The sequence below is a fragment of the Dendropsophus ebraccatus genome, chromosome 3 (genome assembly GCF_027789765.1).
Source record: "Dendropsophus ebraccatus isolate aDenEbr1 chromosome 3, aDenEbr1.pat, whole genome shotgun sequence".
In the NCBI taxonomy this organism is placed as follows: domain Eukaryota; kingdom Metazoa; phylum Chordata; class Amphibia; order Anura; family Hylidae; genus Dendropsophus; species Dendropsophus ebraccatus.
In genome coordinates, this window is record NC_091456.1 from 163,537,365 (window position 1) to 163,564,240 (window position 26,876).

The 26,876-nt window shown below is 43.0% G+C and overlaps 1 protein-coding gene across 1 annotated transcript in view; it reads right to left on the bottom strand.

Moving 5' to 3' along the window:
• Nucleotides 1–388: 388 nt before the first annotated feature.
• ITGA1 (integrin subunit alpha 1) overlaps nt 389–26,876 on the bottom strand; it is an 85,346-nt gene continuing 58,858 nt past the window's right edge. The window contains exons 15-30 of the mRNA XM_069963048.1: nt 25,694–25,824; nt 22,183–22,349; nt 21,969–22,102; nt 21,177–21,287; nt 17,826–17,911; nt 16,879–17,014; nt 16,149–16,229; nt 15,751–15,827; nt 14,398–14,481; nt 13,384–13,486; nt 11,840–11,953; nt 9,817–9,921; nt 7,366–7,470; nt 5,768–5,860; nt 1,951–2,067; nt 389–649 (exon numbers count right to left, since the gene is read on the bottom strand). Of these exons, the coding sequence (XP_069819149.1) occupies nt 605–649; nt 1,951–2,067; nt 5,768–5,860; nt 7,366–7,470; nt 9,817–9,921; nt 11,840–11,953; nt 13,384–13,486; nt 14,398–14,481; nt 15,751–15,827; nt 16,149–16,229; nt 16,879–17,014; nt 17,826–17,911; nt 21,177–21,287; nt 21,969–22,102; nt 22,183–22,349; nt 25,694–25,824 (1,689 nt within the window). The 3' untranslated portion in view covers nt 389–604. The remainder of the gene's footprint in view (nt 650–1,950; nt 2,068–5,767; nt 5,861–7,365; nt 7,471–9,816; nt 9,922–11,839; nt 11,954–13,383; nt 13,487–14,397; nt 14,482–15,750; nt 15,828–16,148; nt 16,230–16,878; nt 17,015–17,825; nt 17,912–21,176; nt 21,288–21,968; nt 22,103–22,182; nt 22,350–25,693; nt 25,825–26,876) is intronic.

The following is a 26,876-nucleotide window of genomic DNA, read 5'->3' on the forward strand; positions in this document are numbered from 1 at the left end:
ACTTTTATTGCCTGGGGACGTAACACCAGGCTGAAGAGCGTGACGAAGAGTCTTGTTATAGATGATATTGATTCCTGAGGTCACTTCTTCTTCTGTGAATCACCATGTAATGAAATCTTAGCCAGCTAAACAGAAATTCAAGCAGTTTATGGACAACCTACAATGAGGAAAACCATTGCCAGCAGAAAAACTATGGGAGGAATTGCAATGATTTCTGTAGACCAGTCTGTGAGCAGGATGTGATCCCTCTTGATCTACTTTGACTAGTTCTGGGGTTTACAGATCAATTATGAAACTTTTGGGGTGGAAAACTGAAGCAGACCTATCAGTGTATATAAAAGTTCCATGAATGGGGGTTCAAAAGTTAGGATGATGTATGCTGATGCTGTATGTACACATCAGTTACCTATGGTAAAGTGATCATTCACATATAAATCCTACGCCACCTATGGACTACTGGGCCTATAGAGAAATCCAGCCCTGGTTATACAGTATATACTGTGTAACCTTTATTTTTTTTACCCTTATTGTCCAATATGTCACCATTAATAATCCTGAGGCAATGTTCAAGTATTATCAGAATATGTTTAGGGAATATGATCCTTCATTCTTCCATCTTCTCTTTCAGGGGTCTTTTGAAGAAGTTGAGCTGAAAAGTGAACACAAATGCAGATAACTGTTAATTTGTCATTTGTTGCTCTGGACAGTTCCTGAAACAGAGGGGGCAGCAGAGAGCACTGTGTCATGATGGAGAGAATACACCACTTCCTACAGGACATACAGCAGCTGATAAGTACTGGAATACTTGAGATTTTTTTAATAAAAGTAAATTACGAATATTTGGCACTTTCTGGCACCAGCTGATTTGGAAAAAAAAAAATATATGAATAAATACATTTAATGAACAACCACTTTAAACACTATCCGTTTACTGGACCTATTACACGACCCGATAATCAGGCAGTAAAGGCTGCATGGACATCATTAGCGATGTCCATGCAGCCCTTGCCTGAACACCTGTTACCTTACCTCTCCTGCTCCCGGTCTTGTCTAATGTGCTCTGCAGCCTCCCGATCCCGGCGGTAGCTGCATCTGAGTGGCCTGTCAGCTGTCAGACCACTCAGCCAAGGACAGGACCACTGCGGCCTGTGATTGGCTGAGCAGCCTGTCAACTGACAGGCCACTCAAATACTGCAGCCGCCAGGACCGGGAAGCTGTGTGGAGCACAGTGTGGAGAGAAGACCAGGAGCAGGGAGAGGTAAGGTAATCAGTGTTTGGGCAGTCGCTTGCCAGTCGTTGGCGCCCGAAGTCCAAACCTAAATCAACGATCATTGCATGATCTTTGTCATCGGCTGTTCTTTATTACAGAGAGTGATAATTGGCATAATTGGCCCATTTTGGGCATCGCTCTGTGTAATAGGGCCCTAACTTTGTTGGGACCAGGGCTTGAGCAGCCCTGATGTTCCTGGCACATCCACTGGTGGCAGTAGAGGAGCCGAAAAAAAAAAAAAGAGCGAAAAGCCAGAAAATGGAAATTTAAAGAAATTTACTAACAATGCATCAAATTTAAGCAGTCATTTGTGTCTGTTTTTTTTTTTTTCAGTGCCAAATTCATTAATGTGGCATATGCCTATGTAAATGTGGACGTTTTTTCACAGGACAAAACTAAAACCCGACCATCCCGTCACATTAGAAGTGTCTGTTTTTAGAATAGAAAACCTGTCAAAAAAAGGATGGTTTGCTTAGTAAATCTGATATGACACACCCCTCTAGTGCCGCCATAGTTACAGTGGGGTGGGGGGCCTGGCTTGGTGAACAGCCCGGGCCTATGCTGAAGTTAATCCGCTCCTGCTTAGTAAATCAGCCCCAATATTTCCCATATCTCCATTCGCTGTATGTGGTCAGTATGTGGTCTGTAAAATAAAAATGTAATTGTATGACAATACTTACTTTCCAGAGTACGAATATGATAAGGATTAGTATGAGAAGTCCAATGATTATACTGAGTGGAATCACCCAGATTGGCACCGTGCCATGCTCCAGCTCCTTGGACAATTTAATCATCGTCTGCAATGAAAGTAAATCAATGAATGTGAGATTAATATAGAAAGATAGCACGATTTATACCATGGCACCCAGCATCTCTACATTGTGCAGAATCCATCATAATCAGCATTACAAAATGATTGATTAGAAGAAAATGAATTTGTGAGCTAGCTGCGTGGTATGGGGTCTTAAGGTCCTTAATACACTTTATACTTCTGTCGTCCATACCTGCCACTCAAGTGTATGGGGCTTCCCTGACAGATGATGCCAGTGGAGATAGAGATCAGGTGTAATGAAAAAAAAATAATTACTGCCTGACCCCTTTGTTCTAGGGAAGATAAGCCGCAGCCAGAGCTTTTAAGCTGAGGCTTAACCCCTCCCTTCCCATGGAGAACACAGGAATGCTCGGATGTGATAAACGTTCCTATGTATGTGGAGGACGGGAGTCAATCGGGAGAGATAACTGAAAGATGGATGATCATTCGTCCATCAGTTATTAAAGGTGTATGGTCACCTGCTGGCACTGTATGGTGCCTGTCAGGCATTGTACTCTTATTTAAAAATAATGCTGAGGGAAATATGCATGGGCTCAGGAGCTGCGCTCACTCCATACATAGCGAGGGCTGGCTGTGTTATACAGCTGACACCTGCCAGCATCAGAGGTAACTACCCAGCTCTTTAATCATTAGATGATATTTTGTGAGTAACAACCCTCTGTCAACCGGATAAGCCACCTGTGATACGATTGTGGGATATCAAGCGGCTAAAATGGCAGCTGGAAGCCTAGTGAAGGCCCCAAGGTCAGCGATCCTATTACTACAAGTATTAAAAGGGTACTCCAGCAAAAATCTTTTTCTTTCAGGTCAACTGGCTTCAGAAAGTTATGTAGGTTTGTAATTTACTTCTATTTAAAAATCTTAAGTCTTCCAGTACTTATCAGCTGCTGTATGTCCTGCAGGAAATTGTGTTTTCTTTTCAGTCTGACACAGTGCTCTCTGCTGCCACAGTAGAGTTTTTGTATGGGGATTTTCTACTGCTTTGAAACCAGTTGGTTTGGAGGAAAAAGACCCCTTTAATCTCATCTCTGAAACTAGGGTGACACAGATTATATATAGCCGGAATGGTGGAGGGAAGTGTGTATTATATGGGCAAAAAAGTTATAACTGGAGGTACACAGTACATAGTTGTGCTACCTTTATGATATTAACTTGCACACACAGGGGGAGATTTATCACATGGTGTAAAGTGAAACTGGCTCAGTTGCCCCTGGCAACCAATCAGAGTCCACCTTTCATTTTCCAAAGAGTCTGTGAGGAATGAAAAGTGGAATCTGGTTGGTTGCTAGGGGCAACTGAGCCAGTTTCACTTTACACCATATTTGATAAATCTCCCCCCATAGTACATATATGCGCAGTGCACAATCACTACATAAGTGCACATAAAAATTCAGATCTCCTTCCAATAATCTGAGACCTCAAAATTTATTTATACCCAAGACAAAATCTAAAATTCTGTTTCCATATACAACCCTGACTAAATGACTTATTTAGATTCATGACAGACTCACAAATAAATTCAGACGCCAAGAAGGGAACATGAACAAGAGTAGAATCCTTCCAGGTGGCGTTGGATAGCCAGAGGTCAAGTGAGGGTGTCAAAAGTGGTGACCTGACTGCATAGCCACTGGTCCTCAACAGCCCTAAAGCTGTGTCTCACATTTATGAGACATTTATGCTATACCCTAAAGATATGGTTGATGCCCATGGTGAGACTAACAATTCCTTCCATACTTGTTATTATCTATTCAGTCTCCTTCCCCCAGTTTTGAGCTCCTGCTTTCTGCTCAAGATACAAAAAACTGTGTGAGCTTTTCTTTCCGTCTCCACCCCCCTTTTGAGACAGCTGATGTAAAGAAGTCCCTATCTGAAACTTTGTAGCAACTTTGTGATGCTGGGAGGGTTAAAGAGGTAGTGCGGCGCTAAAAAAATTATTCACAGAATAACACACATTACAAAGTTATACAACTTTGTAATGTATGTTATGTCTGTGAATCTCCCCGTTCCCCGTGTCCCACCACCCCCACCTGTGTACCCGGAAGTGTGTGGTGCATCATACATTACCTGATCCGTGTCGAGGCCGAATCGCTGCCGCCGTCTCCCCTCCGCCGCGTCATCAGCCGCTCAGCCGCGATTGGCTGAGCATAACTGTGCTCAGCCATTCGCGGCTGAGCACAGTTACGACGCGGCAGAGGGGAGGCGGCGGCAGCGATACGGCCGTCCGTCCAAAGATGACGTTTGGCACAAGATGGCGGGCGGCCTCGACACGGATCAGGTAATGTATAATGCACTACACTTCCAGGTACACGGGTGGGGGTGGTGGGACACGGGGAAAGGGGCGATTCACAGACATAACATACATTACAAAGTTGTATAACTTTGTAATGTGTGTTATTCTGTGAATAATTTTTTAGCGCCGCACTACCCCTTTAATCACAGTGAGTTCATCAGCAACCTGACCTCAGATTAACCCTCCCAGCATTACACAGAAGCTACAAAGTTGCAGATACAGCCTGCCAGTTTTACATCAGCTATCTCGGAGCGGAGGGGGAGATGGAGATTGAGAGAAAAACTCACACACATATTTTTGTGTCTTCAGCAGAAAGCAGCAGCTCAGAACTGGGGGAAGGAGACTGAATAAAAGTATGGAATGAATTATTAGTCTCACTATAGGCAGCAACATATAAAGAGTTATGTTTGAGCAGAATACCCCTTTAACTCTAATGTTAGCATTAGAATAGATATTAGACTTAAGGAAGCAACCTGTGTCAGCCTGTAGCAAAGTAAGCGATGATTGACAGTTATCCATACACTGTGCTGTGGCTGCAGCTCTAGTGACACGGGCTGCTTCCCCAAGTCTAATGTCTATTCTAATGCTAACATTAACACTATATTAAACATTAGGAGAGGCTATATATCAATGAAGCAGCGGTAGCCATATCTAAATATGTCGGAACAGGGTTTGTGCAGCCCTGCAGTTCCTGACACAGCCACTGGTGGCAGAAGAGAGGCCCTTATTGCTGCAGCTCAATGTAAACATGTAAAAAAAAAAAAAAATTTCTGTAACATAGTAATATTAAAATTTTTTATAATTTATAAAATAAAAGTATCTAATTATTATTGTTTTTTTTAAGTTGTCAGAATACACCTTAAGGCCATGTGCAGACTACGTAAGAGACCGGTCGTTCCATGAGCCGGCCAGGTCATGGAATGGCTGGTCTCTGAAAAGATCTTCCCGGCCAGTACTGCAGTAGCGGCCGGATGATCTTTGCAGACGCATCTGTGCTCGCCCACATCTGAACTCCCCCTGCTCACTATGGAGCATGCGGCTGGAGCCGCTCGCTCCATAGTGTGCACTGACATGTCAGTTTTCTATGGTGCCGCGAGAGATCCCAGCCAGAGCATATACTATGTGTAGAAGACAAGGCAACGTATATTTTTTTAAAACGTAAGTCCGTTGCTGCTTTTACGAAAATATGCATTGTGTGAATATAGACGAAAAGTCTTCTTTTTGAGTTGATAAACAGATATCAACTTACAGACCGATCAGAGAGCATCCATCTAGTTTCTTATCGGATATTATACCTCAATGGAAATTTTTAAAAATGCCAACTTTGGATTGTTTAGCTGCTGATTCCTAATATTATGGTAAGTATTGGACTTACCTCAAAGTTTTCCCCCTCGGGATTCAACACCATTATAGGATTGTCACTTTTGAGTACAGCGCTTACAACAAGATTCAGGCTGTGGATACTGGCCTGCATGACAGACATTAACATTACTTCAGAGCTGCAGGTTGTAAAATGCTTTTACTACTTACTACTATTATAATCTGTTATTCTCGCCACTCCCTATATATATATATATATATATAATATATATAGTAGGCTAAAAAAACAGAGATGGTGATAGATATAAAAACTTGTGTCTACTTCAATAAGAACTCCCATGTTTATGTATATTGGACATTTGCAATGCTGGGAATGTTTGTCATGTCCTTGCATGCAAATACACAATATAGAAATTCATATATACAGTATACAAACAGTAAGGCATGTATCATACCATAACCATATTTTAAAGGGGTACTCTAGAAAAATCTTTTTAAATCAATTGGTGTCAGAAAGTTATACAGATTTGTAAATGACTAATATTTAAAAACGTCAAGTCTTCCAGTACTTATCAGCTGCTGTATGTCCTGGAGAAAGTGGTGTATGCTTTCCAGTCTGACACAGTGCTCTCTGCTGCCACTTCTGTGCATATCAAGAACTGTCCAGAGCAGTAGCAAATCCCTATAAAAAACCTCTCCTGCTCTGAACATTTCCTGACATGGACAGAGGTGGCAGCAGAGAGAACTGTGAAAAAATACACTACTTCCTACAGGACATACAGCAGCTGGTAAGTACTGGAAGACTGGAGATTTTTAAATAGAAGTAATTTACAATATAACTTTTTGACACCAGTTGTTTTTAAAAAATAAAAATGTTCTCTGGGGTACCCCTTTAATTTATTAGGGGGGGGGGGGGGGGGTTATGTATGAAAATGGGATAGGTTATCAATATCTGATCAGCTGGGTACTGACACTCTCGTCGATAAGCTGTTTGTCACACATGATGAAAAGGACCGGCAGCCGATGGCTCTGTTCATCGTGTTATGGCTGTGTCGGGTCATTGCATTCATTTTAATAGGAAATTAACTGCAGTAACCCAGCGCTGCCACTGCTAAATGAATGGAGCCATATGCTTCCAACTCTACTTAATGGGGCAGATTTATCAAACATGGTGTAAAGGGAAACTGGCTCAGTTGCCCCTAGCAACCAATCAGATTCCACCTTTCATTTTCCAAAGAGTCTGTGAGGAATGAAAAGTGGAATCTGATTGGTTGCTAGGGGCAACTGAGCCAGTTTCACTTTACACCTTGTTGGATTTATCTCCCCCATTGTGTGTATGGTGGAACCACAGCGCTGCCGAATCGGAGAACACTGCATCTAGGCACCTTGCCAGTCAGATTTTGATGGCCTATTATGAGGATAGACCATTGATAAAACCCTTTAAGCATGCATTAGACATTGAGGAATCTAATGTGAATGAATGGTCATTGTCCTTACTGTATACTCGCTATAGAGCAACAAAGGGAGGAAGCGTTTAATAACCTAAGTGCTGTGGACTGTCTTCTCTCCAGGGACCATGTATTATACTATGTAATATTAGAAAAGGGCTTTAATGTGTTATGCAGGAAAATCAAAAGGACATCATTCACCTACCTTAATAAAGGTCGCTTTCCATACTCGCATTGAGATATTAATATGAGTGTTGTCCGATGGCTCCACGGTACAGTAGAAGGCCGGGCAGCTATTCCTCTTGCAGTCCTGTTATAGATAACCTTATTATTTATATGGTATTAAAGGGACATGGAGAGATTTTCTTAAACTCTGTTAACACTGGAATCATGTGTTCCAGGACAGATCCCATCAGCTTACAATGAGTCTGTAGGTAGCAAAGCCTTCTACACTTCAAAGGCCATGTTCCTACTACGTAAGTTCCGTAGTAATTACTGCCTACCTTCTAATCCTGGCCAGAATGTATACACATAGGGGGAGATTTATCAAAGGGTGTAAAATTTAGACTGCTGCAAACTGCCCACAGCAACCAATCACAGCTCAGCTTTCCTTTCAGCACTGCCAAAAACTGAGCTGTGATTGGTTGCTGTGGGTAGTTTGCACCAGTCTAAATTTTACACCCTTTGATAAATCTCCCCCATAGTGTACACTCCGAAACTGACGTGAAAAGTGGCCGCAAAAACCCTGTCAGTGCACACAATGGAGCGTGCAGCTCCGGCCGCACGCTCCATTGTGTGCAACGGAGTATTCGAAATTCGGACAGGGAATTCAGCGACTGTAAAGATCATCCGTTCGGTGCTGCAGTACCGGCCTGGATGATCTCTTCTGACACTGGCCGTTCCGAGACCCTAGCCTAGGCCTGTATGGATGAGCATTGTATTATAGCTATATACAACTGTGAGGATGCCAAGTGGCATGTATACAGTATATCAATAGGGGCAACAGAAACCTGATAGAGGCATAGTACCAGTACTAACAGATTCTTATGGCTCAAGGAATATTAGATGAGTTCAATGTGAACTACCTTCAAAAACTAATTGCTATACAGGTACAGAATTTCCACCGACAACATTTTTTGTCATGTCCACGACTGTGTGACCCGACTTGAATAATAATGTAGTGTGCCAGTACAGGTGGTTCCACTAAGTTTTATTACACCTGAGCAAAGTATCTCTGACAAGTATCCACAAAGGGGATGAAAGAGATGTTGTTATATATTTTCCCCACTAGGTGTCACTCTCTGCTTTATTCTTGTATTGCTTGGGGAGCACAACTAAAGGTGTAATGGATTAACTATTGTTTGTCACATGTTCTGTTTTATCCTATCACATGTGCAGGAACTTTCCCTCACTTTTCCCACCTATTACACTTCTTCTCTCATAACCCCACTAATCACAACACAGTTTAGTTACCCCTATAAAAGGGAGGTTAGTTCCTTGTGGGAGGTCTTCAGGTCTTCTGTCTGTCTTTTCTCAGTAGAGGTGGGGAGGGACTGAGAAACTCAAGCAAGCACACTACTTCACTGTTTCTGCCTATCTTCAGTATGCAGTGCTAAATCTTCAGGAGGTAGCCGTCCTCTGAGGACACCTTGTGCACACCCGGGATCCCTCTTCATTAATTTAATGGCAGCAACCACAGCTAGGTACTGACCCCAGTAGGACAAATAGCTGGAAGCTGACGCATCCTACTGTCTGCACATGGCTCTTCTGGAAAGTCTGCTAGGCCCAGTTCTAAAGGCCTGGGGTTAGTTCTACCCAACCTGGCACTCGCTGTTAGGTTAGGGCAGAACACTCCACAATGGAAACTCCCACTCTCTTTATGCTTCTTAAAGGGGTACTCAGGAGAAAAAAAAAATCTTTCTTTCAAATTAACTGGTGTCAGAAAGTTATTTAGATTTGCCATTTACTTCTATTTAAAACTCTCCAGTCGTCCTGTACTTATCAGCTGCTGTATCTCCTGCAGGATGTGGTGTATTCTTTCCAGTTTGACACAGTGCTCTCTGCTTCCCCCTCTGTCAATGATAGGAACTATCCAGAAAAGAAAAGGTTTTCTATGGGTATTTGCTACTGCTCTGCACAGACGGAGGTGGCAGCAGAGAGCATTATGTCAGATTAAAAAGAATACACCACTTCCTTCTGGACATACAGCAGCTGATAAGTACTGGAAGACGAGATTTTTAAAAAGAAGTAAATGACAGATCCGTATAACTTTATGAAATCTTCTGATTTGAATGAAAATAATTTTGCTGGAGCCCCCCTTTAAATTTTGGCAAGTATAAATTATTTTAAACAGGAGTGAGAATGCCAATGTAATTTTTTTATTTTATTTCAGAAGTAAATGATAGTTTTTGTGTCCACCTTCAGATTATTATGTGCATAACGTACCCTAAAACAATAGAGAATAGACAATGTTGATCTATAACAGGGATGGGGACCCTTTGGCCCTCTGGCTGTTGCAAAACTACAATTCCCATCATGTCCATGGCAAAAATACCATAATGCACAGTGCCTAAATAAATCCCACCATACAGTGCTCCAGTATTACTAAACCGTGATCAAATAACAGCTTCATGTGAAAGGTAATGTTACTATTTACCAGTATTGTGTCTTTTATACTTTCTGTAAATGTTCTCATATAATATAGTCTTCTGGAATTTATATAGAAAGGATCCATCAGTGCATCAGTATCACAGTTCACATTCTGGAAAAAGAAAACAGAGACGTTAAAAGGAATCTATCATCAGGTTAGATGATCCTAACCTACTGATAGATCCTAGTGGGGCAGTCAACAGGGAGGCTGCACATTCTGTTGGTTCGCTGCCATGTTATTGAGTAATTTTAGGTTTTATGGGTTTGTTTTGGTGGCAAGTACATGGATTTCTGCAAATTCTCATTCAGATTAACAAATCTTCCATGTGTCATTTTTATTATTATTTTTTTGTATTTATTTTGTTAGGGCTCTCATAGAGAGCTCCCTCCCTGTCAGTCACTGTTGTGGCCGCAGTGGCCGCTCTGTCCTGTCTCTGGTTTCGGCGCTCCAGTGACGTCACTGGACTGCAGGTGGCAGGACAAGGGGAGAGCGGCCTCTTGTGACCACTGCAGTGCTGCCACAAGAGGGGAAGAGAAGAGAAGACACCCGGACCCAGGTGAGTATAAGTGTTCTTTTATGTTATATGCCATATAGGAGGGGGAGCACAGGGGGGCTATACACTGCTGGTGAAGCAACAGGGGGGCTATATACTACTGGGGAAGCAACAGTGGGGCTATATACTACTGGGGGAGCGCAACACGTTTACTAATGATGTTCAACTCGGACAATTACCTGACAATAGACCCCGGTAAGTGGACCTTTACTAAAAGTTGTTGAGTACCCCTGGTATACAGAATCAAGAGCTGGTGATAATCAGGAGAAAACAGTGATACTCTGTTTTAGTGTTACTATTCACCTAGTATATAACACTGCTGAATCCTGTGCCAGGACTAGGAGCCAACAGTGTTACACAATAGGTGAATAGAAACAGTGAAACAGACCATCATTCTGTGTGAGAGAGGCTCCTAAGTACCTGAGCAGGTAGTATGAGCTAATAAGGCAATTTTAGCAGTGAAACAGAGAATTGCTCTGTGTCCACAAGGCTCCTGCAATACGTGATATACCGCTGGCTCTGGTACTGGGGATGGTAGACAGACATACAGAGTGATGTTCAGTTTCCCTGTTGCTATGCACCTAGTATGTAATTCTATAGTCTACTTCTTATATCCCAGCACTATGTATAATAGGATAGGATGGCTAAAATGCTACTATGCATGCACCAGGGTATTTCTCTTAATGCAATGTTCAGCTATAAATATAATAAAGAGAGTACTGCACAGCTATACATAATGCACATATGTCCAACCCCCAGCAAGTCTCCCTTGCTCAGTAGCCTGAAGCTGTCCATGCCAGCTCAGCTATCTACTCCTCAAACTGAGGCGGAACTACCGCTGTAGCAGCTATAGTGGCCTCTATGGGTCCACCACATCGGGGGTGCAGTGAGCGTGTGATGTCCCCTGGGTAGCTGATCAGGACTTTGGTCCTGAAACAAACTGCTCAGAGAGAATGGTGTGTAGTGAAGCCGGACCCACCTACATTAAGGAGATACATCTTGTTAACAGTAGGGAATTGTATCTGCAAAGCTATGTGGGCTGTGCCCCTTCCTGTGTACCAACATCCGTTACATTCCTTTCTGAGGACCTTCTAACCCCTTAACTGCTGAGCCCCCTCAAAAGACAAGGGCAATACTACTGTATGCATTAGATTTTACATGGTGGAATCAGTGTTCATAGAATTGTCCACAGTCCATGAGAAGGCCCATTAAGATTGGTGTACATTTTTAGGACCTACTCGGCCAATGTAAGATGTGCAATAGCCGTGTGAACATACCCATAGGGAAAAATCACACGTCTGTGAATTTGATAGGAATTTAGGTTAAAGAATCCTCGAAAACAGCCTTATAAATAAAAAGCACAAGAAAAAAAATGTGTGGAAAATGGGATAATAGCAAGTAACATATCCGGTAGAGAATACAGAGAGTGACATGTAAATACGAGCCCTAAGGAATACACAACATTAGTAATCTTACTTCAGAAGATGACACGTTGGTCAAGTATAGGAGAACATTGCCATCTGGAGTCTGAAACCGGAATGAAAGACGGAATGTGACCACCGGCATGGGAACATAATCATGCCTCTTAATCTGGAAAAGAATAAGTGACAGCAAGTGAAATCCATGTTTTTAAGTGAGATGGATCATGAATACAGCAATAACTTATCACAAATGCATACCAACATATTACATAAAGGAAGAGAGAGAAGCAAATCACTTCAAGGAGTTGTCTCCTTTGTCCAGTCCTATTCCGACATATTTCACGACAGAAATATGAGAGAAAAGGAAGAGATGATGATCCCTCCGTCTATTAGCCAAAGCAGTGTGTGCACTGTATGACTACCCATATACCATCATAGGCATGGGGAACTTTAGGCCCTCCAGCTGTTGAAAAACTACAATTCCTATTATGCCTTAACAGCCAAAGCCATCAAAGCCCCTCTGCTGTGTCAGGAACTACAGGGCTGCACTGCTAGATATAGATAAAGGGGTATTCCCCTCAAAAATAAAGTTTCATATGTTGCTGCCCATGGTGAGACTAACAATTCCTTCCATACTTGTTATTATCTATTAAGTCTCCTTACCCCAGTTCCGAGCTGCTTTCTGCTGAAAACACAGAAAACAGTGTTTGAGCTTTTCTCTCTGAGATGGCTGATGTAAACAAGACCCTGGCAGGCTTTAACTGCAACTTTGTAATGCTGGAGGGATATTCACAGTGAGTTCATCAGCAACATGACTCAATTTAACCCTCCCAGCATTCCAAAGAAGCTACAAAGTTGCAGATACAGCACTTGTTTGCATCAGCTTTCTCAGAAGGGAGGAGGGAGGAGGGGGCGACCGAGAGAGAAAAGCTCACAAACTGTTTTTTTTTTCTTCAGCAGAAAGAAGCAGCTCGGAACTGGGGGAAGGAGACTGAATACACAGTAACAAGTATGCAATGAATTGTTAGTCTCACCATGGCCAGCAACATATAAAAAGTCGAATACCCCTTTAAGGCTTCTGCATGCACCACTAATGACACTGAAACTCCCTTAAAGTGAATGTACCACTTCTTTACATAATTTTCTTTTTGTACATGACCTGGTCTGTGCCAAAATGTAGAACCAATGACATAGTCCATTTTTCAAACTGAAGCCCAATTCCTGCCATCTGGGCCAGTTTGTTTATATGCAAATAGGGCCGCTTTATGCACTGGTGGTTGGGCTCCCAGTGTACCAATATCCCCTCCCCTTAGTGACAGACCTCCTTCAGAATCAAGTCTGACTGTGTCACCGAGGGGAGGGGATATCGGTACATTGGGGGCACCAGGCCCACCTCCAGTGCAATTTGCATATGAAGAGACTGTTGCAGATGGTAGGAACTGATTTGCAAACGCAGCGACCAGGTTGTGCCCTTGGTGCTATAGCCAGGCAACATTGATAACAAGGTCACTATAGGACAACAAGTCACAGTATACAGTATTAGTGGAAGAGTTTTTATTTTCCTGTGAATATTGTACTGAACGCTGGAATTATTCTTACCATATAATTTAGATTGATTTCTGGTCCAATTACATCTGTTGAATCAATAACAGCAGGGATCGTATCATTGGCAGGGATGCTAATATGGAATTCTTTTTTGGAGCTTCATGCAAGAAAAAAAAAAGTCAGTGATAAGTTATAATAATACTAGGTGTTAACAAAACAAAATATTTTATAGCTCTTAAAGAGTTAAATAAATAGTAATAATAATAATAATAATAAAAATTATTTATATATATATATATATATATATATATATATACATACACACATACACACACACACACAGTGGTACCTTGGTTCCATATATACTGTATATGTTAAAAAAACACACACACACACACACACTAAAGATTCTAGATAGATAGATAGATAGATAGATAGATAGATAGATAGATAGATAGATAGTCCACTGTATGAATCACGGCACCACCATTCAGTTATAGAGTCCGAGTGCCAGCCGGATGGTATCTGACCAACGATACAAATTAGCTAAAAAAAAATCGATTTCCAGCAGCACTTCAAGTGAAAAAATTCTTCAGTGATTTATTTCATCAAACGTAGAAAAAACATAAGTGCAACACAGCAAAAACAAATGAGGATATGATGCGACGTTTCGGTGGCCTCCTCCACCTTTTTCAAGTATATCCTTCTAGTGAACAACTTCCTTTTTATACATGTGCAAATGTTTAACACGCCTCCTAATTAGTGCATGCATATGTTAATCTGTGCATACTATTAACTAGTGAACCACCCAGTGAATCAGGTACGCCTCTTCCAACTTGGCGTACTAAAAGTCTCATATTGTCCATTATACCTTGTATAAAAGTCCACCGAAACGTCGCATCATATCCTCATTTGTTTTTGCTGTGTTGCACTTATGTTTTTTCTACGTTTGATGAAATAAATCACTGAAGAATTTTTGCACTTGAAGTGCTGCTGGAAATCGATTTATTTTAGATAGATAGATAGATAGATAGATAGGTGATATTTCTAGGTAAAAATGTTAGAGACCCAGTAAATGTCAGCCAAGACTCGTATTTAACAGGAAATGTGATGTTTTTTCTGTTATCATCAAAGTTCTTCTCCTCACTGTCACTGTGAGACAACAAGAAAGAGACGTAAATTCATATTATCTCAATACCACTCTATTTACCATGACATCATTTCATATACACAGTAGGCATACAGGAAAAGTAACAACTGATGCCCTAGAAACCATTAAATAACAGCTACAGTATATAATTTTTTTTACAAACACCTAATATGTTATGTTATAGTAGGGGGGAAGCATATGTCCACAAAAAGCTGTCTTTGTTCTGTGGACCGGACCTCAGGGCTCCTGGCATCATGATTCATTATGATGCAGAGAGCTCCGAAACTGTTTAGAAGTTCACGCTACTGTCGTGACACTGTAAAAGTGAAGGTGAAGTAGTGTTCAGCTATGCCCCCTTAGTTTCTGCTTGTCTTTCCTTGGAGAGCTGAGTGTGCCCTGTATCCATTTGTAGAAAGTCTTGCTTTCTGTGACTCTAAACACTTGTTGCTCTGTTCCCCTAAGCCTAAGATATCTGACCACAGTCGAAACAATCCATATAAACTGGCCAAGGGGATAATGAATTTTTTTTGTGTTGTTAAGGAATATCTTACAATGACATGGGGCAGTAATGGCAAACCTTTGGCCCTCCAATACTACAATTCCCATCATGCCTGGGCAGCCAATAATAGGGCATTTGCCGACCTAGATGATGGGAATTATAGTCTTGCAACAGCTGGCGTGCCAAAGGTTCGCCATCACTGACATAAGGCTTATGAACGTCACAAAGTGGGCATACTACTTCAGACTCCCATTTTTGAGCAAGGAACATCAAACTGCTCTATACCAATGGCTTCTATTCTGGTAGCTCTGGAAAAGTAATGGTGCTGGGGAAATGCATGGCTAGCTGCTTGATGGGAATGCCTGAACACAACAACAACAACAATAATAATAATAATAATAATAATAATAATAATAATAGGTGGTCTTTTTCTGACAACAATCCTCTATGATTCTAAGTGGTACCCCAGACCATCAGCTGATTGCTCTGTATCCTCTCTATGGGTATGTTCACACTGAGTAAATGTGAGCGCAAGCCCTCTCATAGACAGGCTATGGCACACTGAGACAGGCAGGATTCCGCGGCGGACAGTTCCACAACGGAGTTCCGCCACATTTACTCAATGAGAACATACCCTATGAAAGGTGTTCTCTGAGATGAGACATTCCTTTTAGGCACCAATATTAGGTGAAATTAAAAAAACAAACAAAACACATTAGCTGTATCAGGTATAGCTTATAAAGTGATTAGGATGATATTATTGATATCCTACCTTACTGCATTTATCATTATAAACACTGTATCCAGAAGGTGCGAGATGTTGAACTGGAAAGTTACAGTAAAAGTGACCTTCAAAAACACAAAACAGAAACAATCCATAAAACTACATGTAACACTATGAGATCAATTCATTTACAGATTCACCACCTATTAAAAATGTATTAATTCTGCTTTAATTCTACTATGTCTATATTATTATGGCAGGTCCAACTAGTCACTATGCCAAAAGGTACAAAAAAAAAACATTGTACTGTATGGCTAGGAGCCTGAATGCAGAAATAATGCAGGTGTCTGTAATTATACAGTGATCCGGCCCCTCCCCCATGCTTCCTAACCAATCAATGATGAAGCCAATATTCACATAGTGGATCATATTTGACCATAACTTACTGATTCCTCCCTCTTTAGGAAGGGATATCCAACTTTACATGTAAAATCTGTATCTGACTCACAGCTCACTTTTGGCTTATCCTGTAATAAAAGAAAAGAGACAATGTTTAGATAAGAAAGCTCCTTTAAAGAAAACCTGTTACTACTTTTTACTGCCTGAACCATGCATATGGTGTAAAAAAAAGAACAATTTAACATTATTAAAGAACATTATTTTACATTAAAATTCTACTGCAGTGTCCCGGTACCCAATGTCAAACTACTATACATAAAACGTTGTCATGTGGCTCAGAAATACTTTGCAATATTTAGGTTTTAGCGTTGTATATTCTTTGTATGTACTGCTACACTACTTCTTACACAGCTATGCATGCTTATACGCATACACTGAAATATATTGCTACTGCAAGGGTTACATTTCTGCAGTGTTTTTACCACATCTATTGTCACATGCATGGAGGTAAGATGCCTTGGTTACATGATGCTCCCCAACCAATGAGAGCTGTCCCTAGTCCAGCCTCTGTTAACCTTGAAAGGGGTGAACCTAAGACCTGGCTTTGGCCAAAGCACTTGTCTGTAAGCTCAGCTCCTGCTAGTCAGACAATTTAGGGAGCTATTTATCTGTAAGTATACAGAGAGAGGCAAGCAAACAGGAAGACATGCCAAGACAAGCTACAGCTATTGGCTCTAGAACTGACAGATTCCTGTGAATACCAAGGACATAGTTTACCTCTAGTCCAGCTAGGATAATATTTGGGGAGTATTTCATTTTTACAGTGGGGTTGTATGCGCTGTCCCAGTTGTTCCTTAATGTCACAGTAATGTTGAACTTGTCCTTGTTATACTTTACTACTGTCTGGTTAAAACTAGATAAAAAAATAGAAAAGATAAGGATGGTAATGTCAAAATAACATTCAGAGCATTTTACATCTATTTTTGTAGACCTAGAGGTGCAACTTGGCAGTTCTGGGCCGCAGTGTAAGTTCTGGAACAGGATCTCCTATCAACTGCTATGTGCCATTTGTGAGGCGTTGTTGGAACTTTTGGACGCTCTAAATTTGGTGGCTCTGCACCCACTAACTAAAAACATTTGAAAACAAATGCTAGTATGTATTCTTTAAATTTATGCATTTTGCCCACTAGTGCCATGGCTTCAATAGATTCATTTTCCAATGGATATAAAAAAAATACATAGACATCTGGATTCTGTGGTATTTCCAGTATGTTTGAGGGTAAAAACAGTGTGACATTGTGTGTTCTGCTTTCCCTGCCATGGCTGAAACAAAAAAACAGAAACTCTGATGGAATGATAACACTGAAGAGAGTTAGAACTGATGGACTGATAGCAAAAAGTTTTGATTATCATTCCATCACCCAATGACATCAGCGGTAAAAAAAAAAAAAAACTGACAGAACTGCTGAAAACTAATAGTTTAGTTCAATTTATATAGAAAAGCATGGATAGGATAAGAAGACTAATAATGTAAATCCTTCCTTTAGGCTGGAATTGTCAGAGGTAGATCCAGTAGGAATAAGAAACAGAGTCCTCTCCCTTATAATCCCCATTTCTTTTGAATCCACTTAATGGAAAAAAACACTTTAAACAAAGACTGCATGTGCATAAAATTCTCCCAGTTAGTCATCCATATCCCCAGGCAGAGAGAAATAAGGCGTCACCTTTTGTCACCCATAGTTAACCGCGCATCCAGTGCAAGGTCAGCAATACACTTCTTCTCAGCTCCACAATCCATAGTGAAAGGAATCTATAAAATAAACATATACATGCTAGACAGTCAGCTGACAATTAGTCACTAGTGATAAAGGTGAAAATGTTTGGAGCTTTTTAAAGGGGTACACAGGTGATCCCATAAAAACATAAAATTCACAAAAAGCATATCACCGATCCCCCACCAATTGTATGACACCTTTCCAACTTGCCTACGCTGCTCATAATCCTGGATTCAAACTTTTACAAATGATCCCAGTTTTACATCATGGCACCCCGTTGGAAAACTACATCTCCCAACATGCATTGCACCTCAGGGTCAACTGCCTGGTACCTGCACATCACTGGCTCCTTCTGCTTTGCACACTGATAGGTGTGAATCAGTGGTGGGCAGGGTTACCGAAGACGTGTTACTGCTTGCCTGGCTCACAAAAGAGACAGAGATTGCAAGTCCTCTGTCTCAGAAGGGAGGGGGAGGACAGAGGAGTGGAGACAGAGTGGACCAGGAAGTGAGGGTTTTCAGCAGCTTCAGGGTGTCCTTCAGGATGTGCTGCAGAAAAGCAGACCAATTCATGAAATAAAAACCTAATATAAGCTTAGATTATGAGTGGGGATTGAACAGGGTTAACTCTTACCTAACCCGACTACCCCTTTAAGGTCCCCTCATACCTTAAAAAAACTGATGGTAAATGGATCGTTCGACAGTTATCCCCCTGACCTTCGCTACTATACACAGGAAGGTTTGGTATGACAGAGCAATCATATGTTCTCCATGGGAAGGGGGGTGTTTATCCACAGCCTGAGAGCTGCTTGTTGGGAATCAGGTATTGATTTTCCATCACGTCCGACCCCTATCTCCACCGACATCATCTCTCAGTGGACAGTTGGGAGGGCCCCATACACCCTGACAGATGGCTCACATTGAAATCCAGGGCAGCAGAAGAGCCAGTCAAGCTGGATGTCCATCATTCTCAGAGGAGGCGGGGCCTACTGACAGGGAGGTGGCCGGAGAGCGGGGCAGGTGCAAACAGGGTCACAGACCCACCTCTGTGACACAGCCAGCCTGAAATAAAGATAATTCCCCCCAGCCCAAATAGTGGGATTACAGAGGCAAGGCAAAGGTACCCGCTAAAGGTGCCCGCTAAGTAGATAACTAAAAACTGGCAGCATATATGCATATCCGTGCTGTCAGTTTCTCTTTAAGCAAATCCAACTCATGGGAACCCTTAAAATAAGTCTGTATTTGTAAAGGAAGCAATTCTTATTGTGACATTATTGTATATAAGGGAGCTGCTCATAATTCACTTATAGTTAATGAAGCTTAAAACTGGAGCTTGACCCTAATGCAATGTGACATCAACCATTTGGTATTTGTTATAAAGATCATCAGTAATGGTTTCTGTAAATGAAGGAATTTCCTGAGCAGAAAGAAAGCAAAAGTTCAATTCCAAAAGCATGGGTACATAAACCTTCATCCATACACTGTCACGGCCGCGGCGGCGTCCCGTGCTCCGGGCCGCCGCCGCGACTCCCCACTGCCCCATGCAGCAGCCGGTGTCCGTAGGCAGGGACCCGGCGCTGCTGTCACTTCGGCCCCGGGGGGCGCCTTACCTCTCCACGCTCCTGTCCGTCGCTGTGCCGGCCGGCGCGCGCGTCCCCGCCTCTTAGGGCGCGCGCGCGCCGGCTGTCTCAGATTTAAAGGGGCAGTGCTCTCCTAATTGGTCCATGTGCACAATCACTCCCTATAATTCCAGCCCTGCCCCACTACAGGTGTTGGAGCCTCTACATGCTTCCCATAGCGTTTGGCCCAGCTCCCTGTTGTTCCTGATTCCTGTCCGCTACCTGGTCCCTAGTCCTTGTTCCTGATTCCTGTCCACTACCTGGTCCCTAGTCCTTGTTCCTGGTTCCTGCTTCCCCGTTACTCTATTGCTCCTGTCTTCAGCCTGTCTCCTGCGGTCACGACTACAGACCTCTGCCACTACCATCTCCTGCCTACTGCTCCTGCCACGCCTCGCCTGCCATCACCAGCAACCAAGCCAGGGGTAGCGACCTGGGGGTCGCCTGCCGCAGCAAGTCCATCCCGCCTTGCGGCGGGCTCTGGTGAAAACCAGCGGCCCCTTAGACTCCGCTCCCTGGTGAGGTTAGTGCCATCGCTGGTGACGGTCCAGTGGATCCACTACTCCAGGCGTTACATACACTCAGCGTCAGTGAGAGGCTATACGGCACATTGTTATGACTGCTATTCATTTACTGTATTCATTGGACTTAGTTTGCTAGTTTAATTCAAGGGTAAATTGATGACAGTCTTTGTGGATTATTTCCATAGTATATGATGAATACTGATGTCAGTCGACTTTACTCTTGTAAGATTTGCATATACTTAATTACATGTCATGATATTATAGTAAGCCGATCTTATAATACAGAACTACTTTAAAGGTGTTATCCGGTTAAGTAAAAATATATGTTGAATCACCCCACCTCGTGGAGACTAACAATTCATTCCATACATGTCATTCCCTTATCTGTCTCCTTCCCTGAGATTTGAGCATGCTGCTAAAGACATACAAAACTGTGTGTGAGCTGTTCAGTCCGTTTCTGCTCTCAACCCCCTCCTCCCCCCTCCTTTCCAGACTTCTGATGTAAACAAGTCCCTATCTGCAACATTGTAGCAACTTTGTAACTGCAATGTTGCAGAAAAAGCCTGCCAGGGACTTGTTTACATCAGCCGTCTGGAAGGGAGTTGGGAGAAGGAGGATGAGAGCAGAGTCAGACTGAATAGCTCACACACAGTTTTCTATGTCTTTAGAAGAAAGAGCTTGCTCAAATCTCAGGGAAGGAGACCGATAAGGTAATGACATGTATGGAATAAATTGTTAGTCTCTAGGAGGTGAACAGTGAACAAAAAGCAGTGAAAAATAATAGTGTCATACAGTCTCTCAATAATTGTGTCCTACAGTGCTCAGATATCCTAAATAAAACTTCCAAAGAAATCTGAAAAAAATTGCAGCAAATAGTAATACCAGTCTCATCATAATATACCATACAGTAATAAATAAAATAAACGTAACTCTTGGCAATAAGCACATAATAGTGCCATGGTACAGTCCATAAATAAAAGTGTCCTACCGTGCTAAAATAGCAATGTCAGTCTCTATAAGGCCTTCTTCCCCCTGCTGGGAGAATGCAAAGCCATAGGCCATAACAGTACCAAGTATTGCAGTATTGCAATACATGTGAACGCACCTAATAAAAGAAAGTTGTGCTAAATGACAAACTATGACAAAATTACTAGTACTTACATAAGCATTGACAATATTTGGACGTTCTTGACTTAAAACAGGACCGTCTTCTGGATCCTTAAAATTAAACTCAATTGACACATTGACAGAGTTCAGAAAATCTGGCTTCTCCTGTAATAAGAAATATAAGAAATGATTTGACAGAGGAGGACATTGAATATTTTTGTAAAGTTATAGTCCCTTTTTGGTCATTAATAGAACTGTATTAACATTATTAACTAACCTATTAGTTCCCCCCTTTAAACACCCTCACACATTTGCTGTGGAGGACCCAGCATATACGTACAATACATGTCAAACACCATGTGTAACCTTGTAATAAAGCTGCCCTACAGTATTCTGTACTATAGATTTGTAAATTATTTGTTTAAAAATTTGAAGCCTTCCACTACTTATCAGCTGCTGCATGTCCTGCAGGAAGTGGGGTATTCTTTCTAGTCTGACACAGTGTTCTTTGCTGCCACCTCTGTCTGTGTCAGGAACTGTCCAGAGCAGTAGATGTTTTCTATGGGGATTTGCTACTACAGACATGGACAGAGGTGGCAGCAGAGAGAACTGTGTTATACTGGACAGAATGCACCACTTCTTGCAGGACATACAGCATCTCATAAGTACTGTGCGATTTTTTAGTTGAACTTAATGGACATGTGCCTTTTTTCAACCGTACTATGTAAACAATGTACAAATCTGTAAAACTTTCTGAAATCAGTTGATTTGAAAACATTTTTTTCTCCAGAGTATCCCTTTAAGTTTTGTACTTAAAAAAAATTCTATGACCAAGCTATTACTTGCCACCATATAGAAGTTATGGGTCACACAAGCTCCACTTTTTTTTATCATGCCTTGGACGGTCCTTCCATTTGTTCCATTGAAAAGACTTCTGGATAGAAATCTATGTGAATCCAAAGTGATTTTATATTCCAGGTCTGTAGACATAATCATAAACACGCTATAACAGCATTACTTACAAGAAAATTGTATTTTATTCATACTCTCTCAGACTCACCAAAATATTCCTGTGTATTCGTCCCAGATTTAATGTTGATAGTAAAACAGAAGCGAGCAGAAATGCAGACAGTGTCCTTGTTGTTCACTTTGCAGTTTTTATGTTCCATGTTGATGACATTTGGATTAAACACCGGTCTCACTTCCACCTCTGCAACATCCCGGGACCTAAAGAACAGGCTCAATCTTTTTATAGTGAAAGTGATTAAGATACAATATTTTACTTTAAGGGGTTGTGCCGGGAAGATGATGGCAGAAGATGGCCAAAGTCTTCTGCTCCGGGAGCTGGAACTTTTCCTCCTCCCCTTCTGAGATGTTAGGGGCCAAGGCAGGGGCGTAACTAGAAATGGCTGGGCCCCATAGCAAACTTTTGATTGGGGCCCCCCCCCCTCTCGATCGACCACTATGCCATCAACACACTCAGCTCTACACAGGTTCTGTACACCATATAAATTACAGTACAGTTACATCAGGTGACTTACAGGAGACGTCTTCTCTGATCGGAGTTCTTCCCTTTTCATTTTCTTTTCCATCTGCCCTGGGCCGTTATGAGAACCTTTCCGGGCCACGAATCCACAGAATCTGCCAGACAGACATATTAGTCTCCACACTCTGTCACCATCCTCATCTCTACCAACTGCACATCTGTATTGGCCCCTTTACACCCACATTTAGTGGGTAGGCTGACTCTATGTGATCCCATTTTAGTATATGTGATCCCATTTTATTGTCCCCTTATAGATGTTCCCCTCTCCCCCCAATGTTGTACGTTTATATCCCCCTCTCCCCCTATGTTCTCCCCTTATAGATGGCCCTCTCTCTCCCCCCCTTATAGATGTCCCCCTCCCCCCCTTCCTTATAGATGGTCCCTCTCTCCCCCCTCCCTTATAGATGCCCCCCCTCTCCCCCCCTTCCTTATAGATGTCCCCCTCCCCCCTTCCTTATAGATGCCCCCTTCTCTTCTCCCCCATTCCTTATAGATGCCCCCTTCTCTTCTCCCCCCCTTCCTTATAGATGCCCCCTTCTCTTGCCCCCCCCTTCCTTATAGATGCCCCCTTCTCCCCCCCCTTTCTTATAGATGCCCCCTTCTCTTCTCCCCCCCCCCTTCCTTATAGATGCCCCCTTCTCTTCCCCCCCTTCTATATAGATGCCCCCTTCCTTATAGATGCCCCCTCTCTTCCCCCCCCCTTCCTTATAGATGCCCCCTCTCTTCCCCCCCCTTCCTTATAGATGCCCCCTTCTCTCCCCCCCCTTCCTTATAGATGCCCCCTTCTCTCCCCCCCCCTTCCTTATAGATGCCCCCTTCTCTCCCCCCCTTCCTTATAGATGCCCCCTTCTCCCCCCCCCTTCCTTATAGATGCCCCCTTCTCTCCCCCCCCCCTTCCTTATAGATGCCCCCTTCTCTTCCCCCCCCCCTTCCTTATAGATGCCCCCTTCTCTCCCCCCCTTCCTTATAGATGCCCCCTTCTCTCCCCCCCCCTTCCTTATAGATGCCCCCTTCTCTCCCCCCCCCTTCCTTATAGATGCCCCCTTCTCTTCCCCCCCCCTTCCTTATAGATGCCCCCTTCTCTTCCCCCCCTTCCTTATAGATGCCCCCTTCTCTCCCCCCCCTTCCTTATAGATGCCCCCTTCTCTCCCCCCCCCTTCCTTATAGATGCCCCCTTCTCCCCCCCCCCTTCCTTATAGATGCCCCCTTCTCTCCCCCCCCCTTATAGATGCCCCCTTCTCTCCCCCCCTTCCTTATAGATGCCCCCTTCTCTCCCCCCCTTCCTTATAGATGCCCCCTTCTCTTGACCCCCCTTCCTTATAGATGCCCCCTTCTCTCCCCCCCTTCCTTATAGATGCCCCCTTCTCCCCCCCCTTCCTTATAGATGCCCCCTTCTCTCCCCCCCTTCCTTATAGATGCCCCCTTCTCTCCCCCCCTTCCTTATAGATGCCCCCTTCTCTCCCCCCCCTTCCTTATAGATGCCCCCTTCTCTTGCCCCCCCTTCCTTATAGATGCCCCCTTCTCTCCCCCCCTTCCTTATAGATGCCCCCTTCTCCTCCCCCCCTTCCTTATAGATGACCCCTTCTCTCCCCGCCCCCTTCTCTCCCCGCCCCCTTCCTTATAGATGCCCCCCGGAAAGCAAGTTTAAAAAAAAAAAGAAAAAAACTCACCTAACAACACGCTCCCCCGTCGAGCCTGTTTCCTGTCACCCCCTGTCTGATGCGCGGCTGCCGTCTGATGCCACGTCCTAGCCCCGGCAGCGCGCCTATCATAGAGTTCTGTGTGGGCCTGTGGCCGCGACTTCCGGCACACGTCTCTGTGCCGGAAGTTGAACCGCAGCACAAGCCCACACAGAACTCTATGATACGCGCGCTGCCGGGGCTAGGACGTGGCATCAGACGGCAGCCGCGCATCAGACAGGGGGTGACAGGAGCGCTGTGGACCGGTCCCGTGCTCCTCCTGGCCCAGTGACTCCTTTTCCCTATGGTTGGGGAAAGGAGTCTCCGGGTCGGGAGGAGCACGGGACCGGCCCCCGGCTACAGCACCCGGGAGGCATGCTCAGCCACCGGGTGCTGCAGGATATGTATGCTCCAGGGGCCCGCGTCACGGGCCCCTGATGCGGCGGGGCCCCGTAGCAGCCGCTACGGCTGCTACGGCGGTAGTTCCGCCAGTGGGCCAAGGCTAAGTTACCATCATCTCGAGTGGGTGAAATGCTCCTGCACATGATGTCCAATAGCTGCACAGTGTCTATGCAAGATCCCAACATTGTGACTCAGCCCTACCTTTTCACGTCTCGGAAGGTTTACTTTCATGACATGGAATCTTTAAAGCTCAAGTTCAAGGTTAAAGTAAATAAAAACCTGTCATGCTGGGGACCGGGGTAAACTGTACCATACCAGTAATAAAGATTTTTATACTTACCCTCACAGTCTTGGTGACACTTTGCCGAGAAATCCCCACTTCTTCTCTTCTTGGTCATTATACTAATGGTGAGCCCAACATTTATCTTTGGTCAGTGCCATAATGAAAAGAATTGGGGATTTCTATGCAACGTGACTGCCATCCAGAGTATCACCATGACTGAAAGGGTAAGTATAAAAACCTTTTTATGGGGTAGGGTGCTGTTTGACCCTGCATGACAGGTTCCTTTTGAAGAGCACCGGCCAGTAAAAATATCTTTTGACATGTAAAAACTTTTTTATACGTCAGGGTCTGAGTGTTAGGGGCTTGATTGGTTAGTAGAAGGAGCGAGGAGAAAACCAAGCTGCCGCACTCTCTTTTTCTTGGTCTGTGTCTGCGACTCAGACGGACTCCATAGACTTACATTGAAAGTCCATCTTGGTCATTGGGCATGTGGACTTCTCCCGAACACTCAAACCCTGAAGATTAAGACTTTTGACATGTCAAAGTTTTTTTTTATTAATGTCAGTGAAATGATATTTGCATTTTTTTACATGGTTCTGAAGGCAATATCCTCTTTTGCCTTTTCTTACCCATGTCCCTAGTAAGTCCCTTACATACATACCAGAAAAGAGCGGCACCTCCAACTCCTCCAATTGTTACATCTGTTAGACCATCACCATTTAGATCCATTTCACCATGTATGGACTGTCCGAAGAACTTAACTTTCTTCCCATCCCCACCTGATGGAATGCGCTGTTAGGGTTATGGAACATAAATGTAAAATATTTGCAATATAATCAAATATATTTTTATTAGACAAATAAATAAAAAATCACAAACAAAATTGGTTTCCTATGCATTCTACATCCACAACCAAAAGCAGGTGAACAAGCTTGGTGGGACCCCCAGCTATACTTTAGCCTAGACATGGGGCCCATTGAAACTCTTTCACCCAATAGTTTAAGATAATTGGGGACATTTACTAAGTAGTCTAATGCTGCGTTTACACGTAACGATTATCGTGCGAATTTGCGGGATATTCGAACCCGAATTCGAACGATAATCGTACGTGTAAACGCAGCGAACGATCAAACGGCGAACGAGAAATCGTTCATTTTGATCTCCCAACATGTTCTCAAATCGTCATTTGTCGTTCGCAAAAAATTCGCAGATCGTTCCGTGTAAACAGTCGTTCGCCGATTTAACCAATGTGTGAGATAGGCTTAAGCGATCCCAAAACGATCACAAAAAATTTTCCGTACGATATATCGTACCATCTAAACGCTGGTTATGAAAAAAAAATCGTTACTCCGACATCGTTAATCGTACGATCGGGCCAATTATCGTTTCGTGTAAACGCAGCATAATGTATGCGGCTATTCTAATGTGGGTTGGTGTTTATTTTGTTCCAATATATTGGGTGTGATTTATGGAAAAGTCGCACTGTCACAGTAAATGCCTCAACGTAAAAAGTCCCAAAAAAGAGGCAAACAAATTCACCAGACGTAATCCTGCACCAGTTTTTCTTTACTTTTTAAAAAGTCGCAAATGCTAAATCCCGGATTATGCAAATCTTTGGGTGAATACTCAAAACAGGCAGATTAAAAAAAGTTGCCTCTAAAAATGTCTGCCTGTCGAAAACTGGTTTATAAATAGTACTCAGAAAAAAAATGGTTGGAAAGTCCAATTATTCACCTAAAAATAGGCACAAACCCAATGTTTCTTGACTACAATGAAAATGAACCTATAATGATAAAAAAAAAAAAAAGAAAAAAAAAAGAAAACACACAAATACCAATCAATAT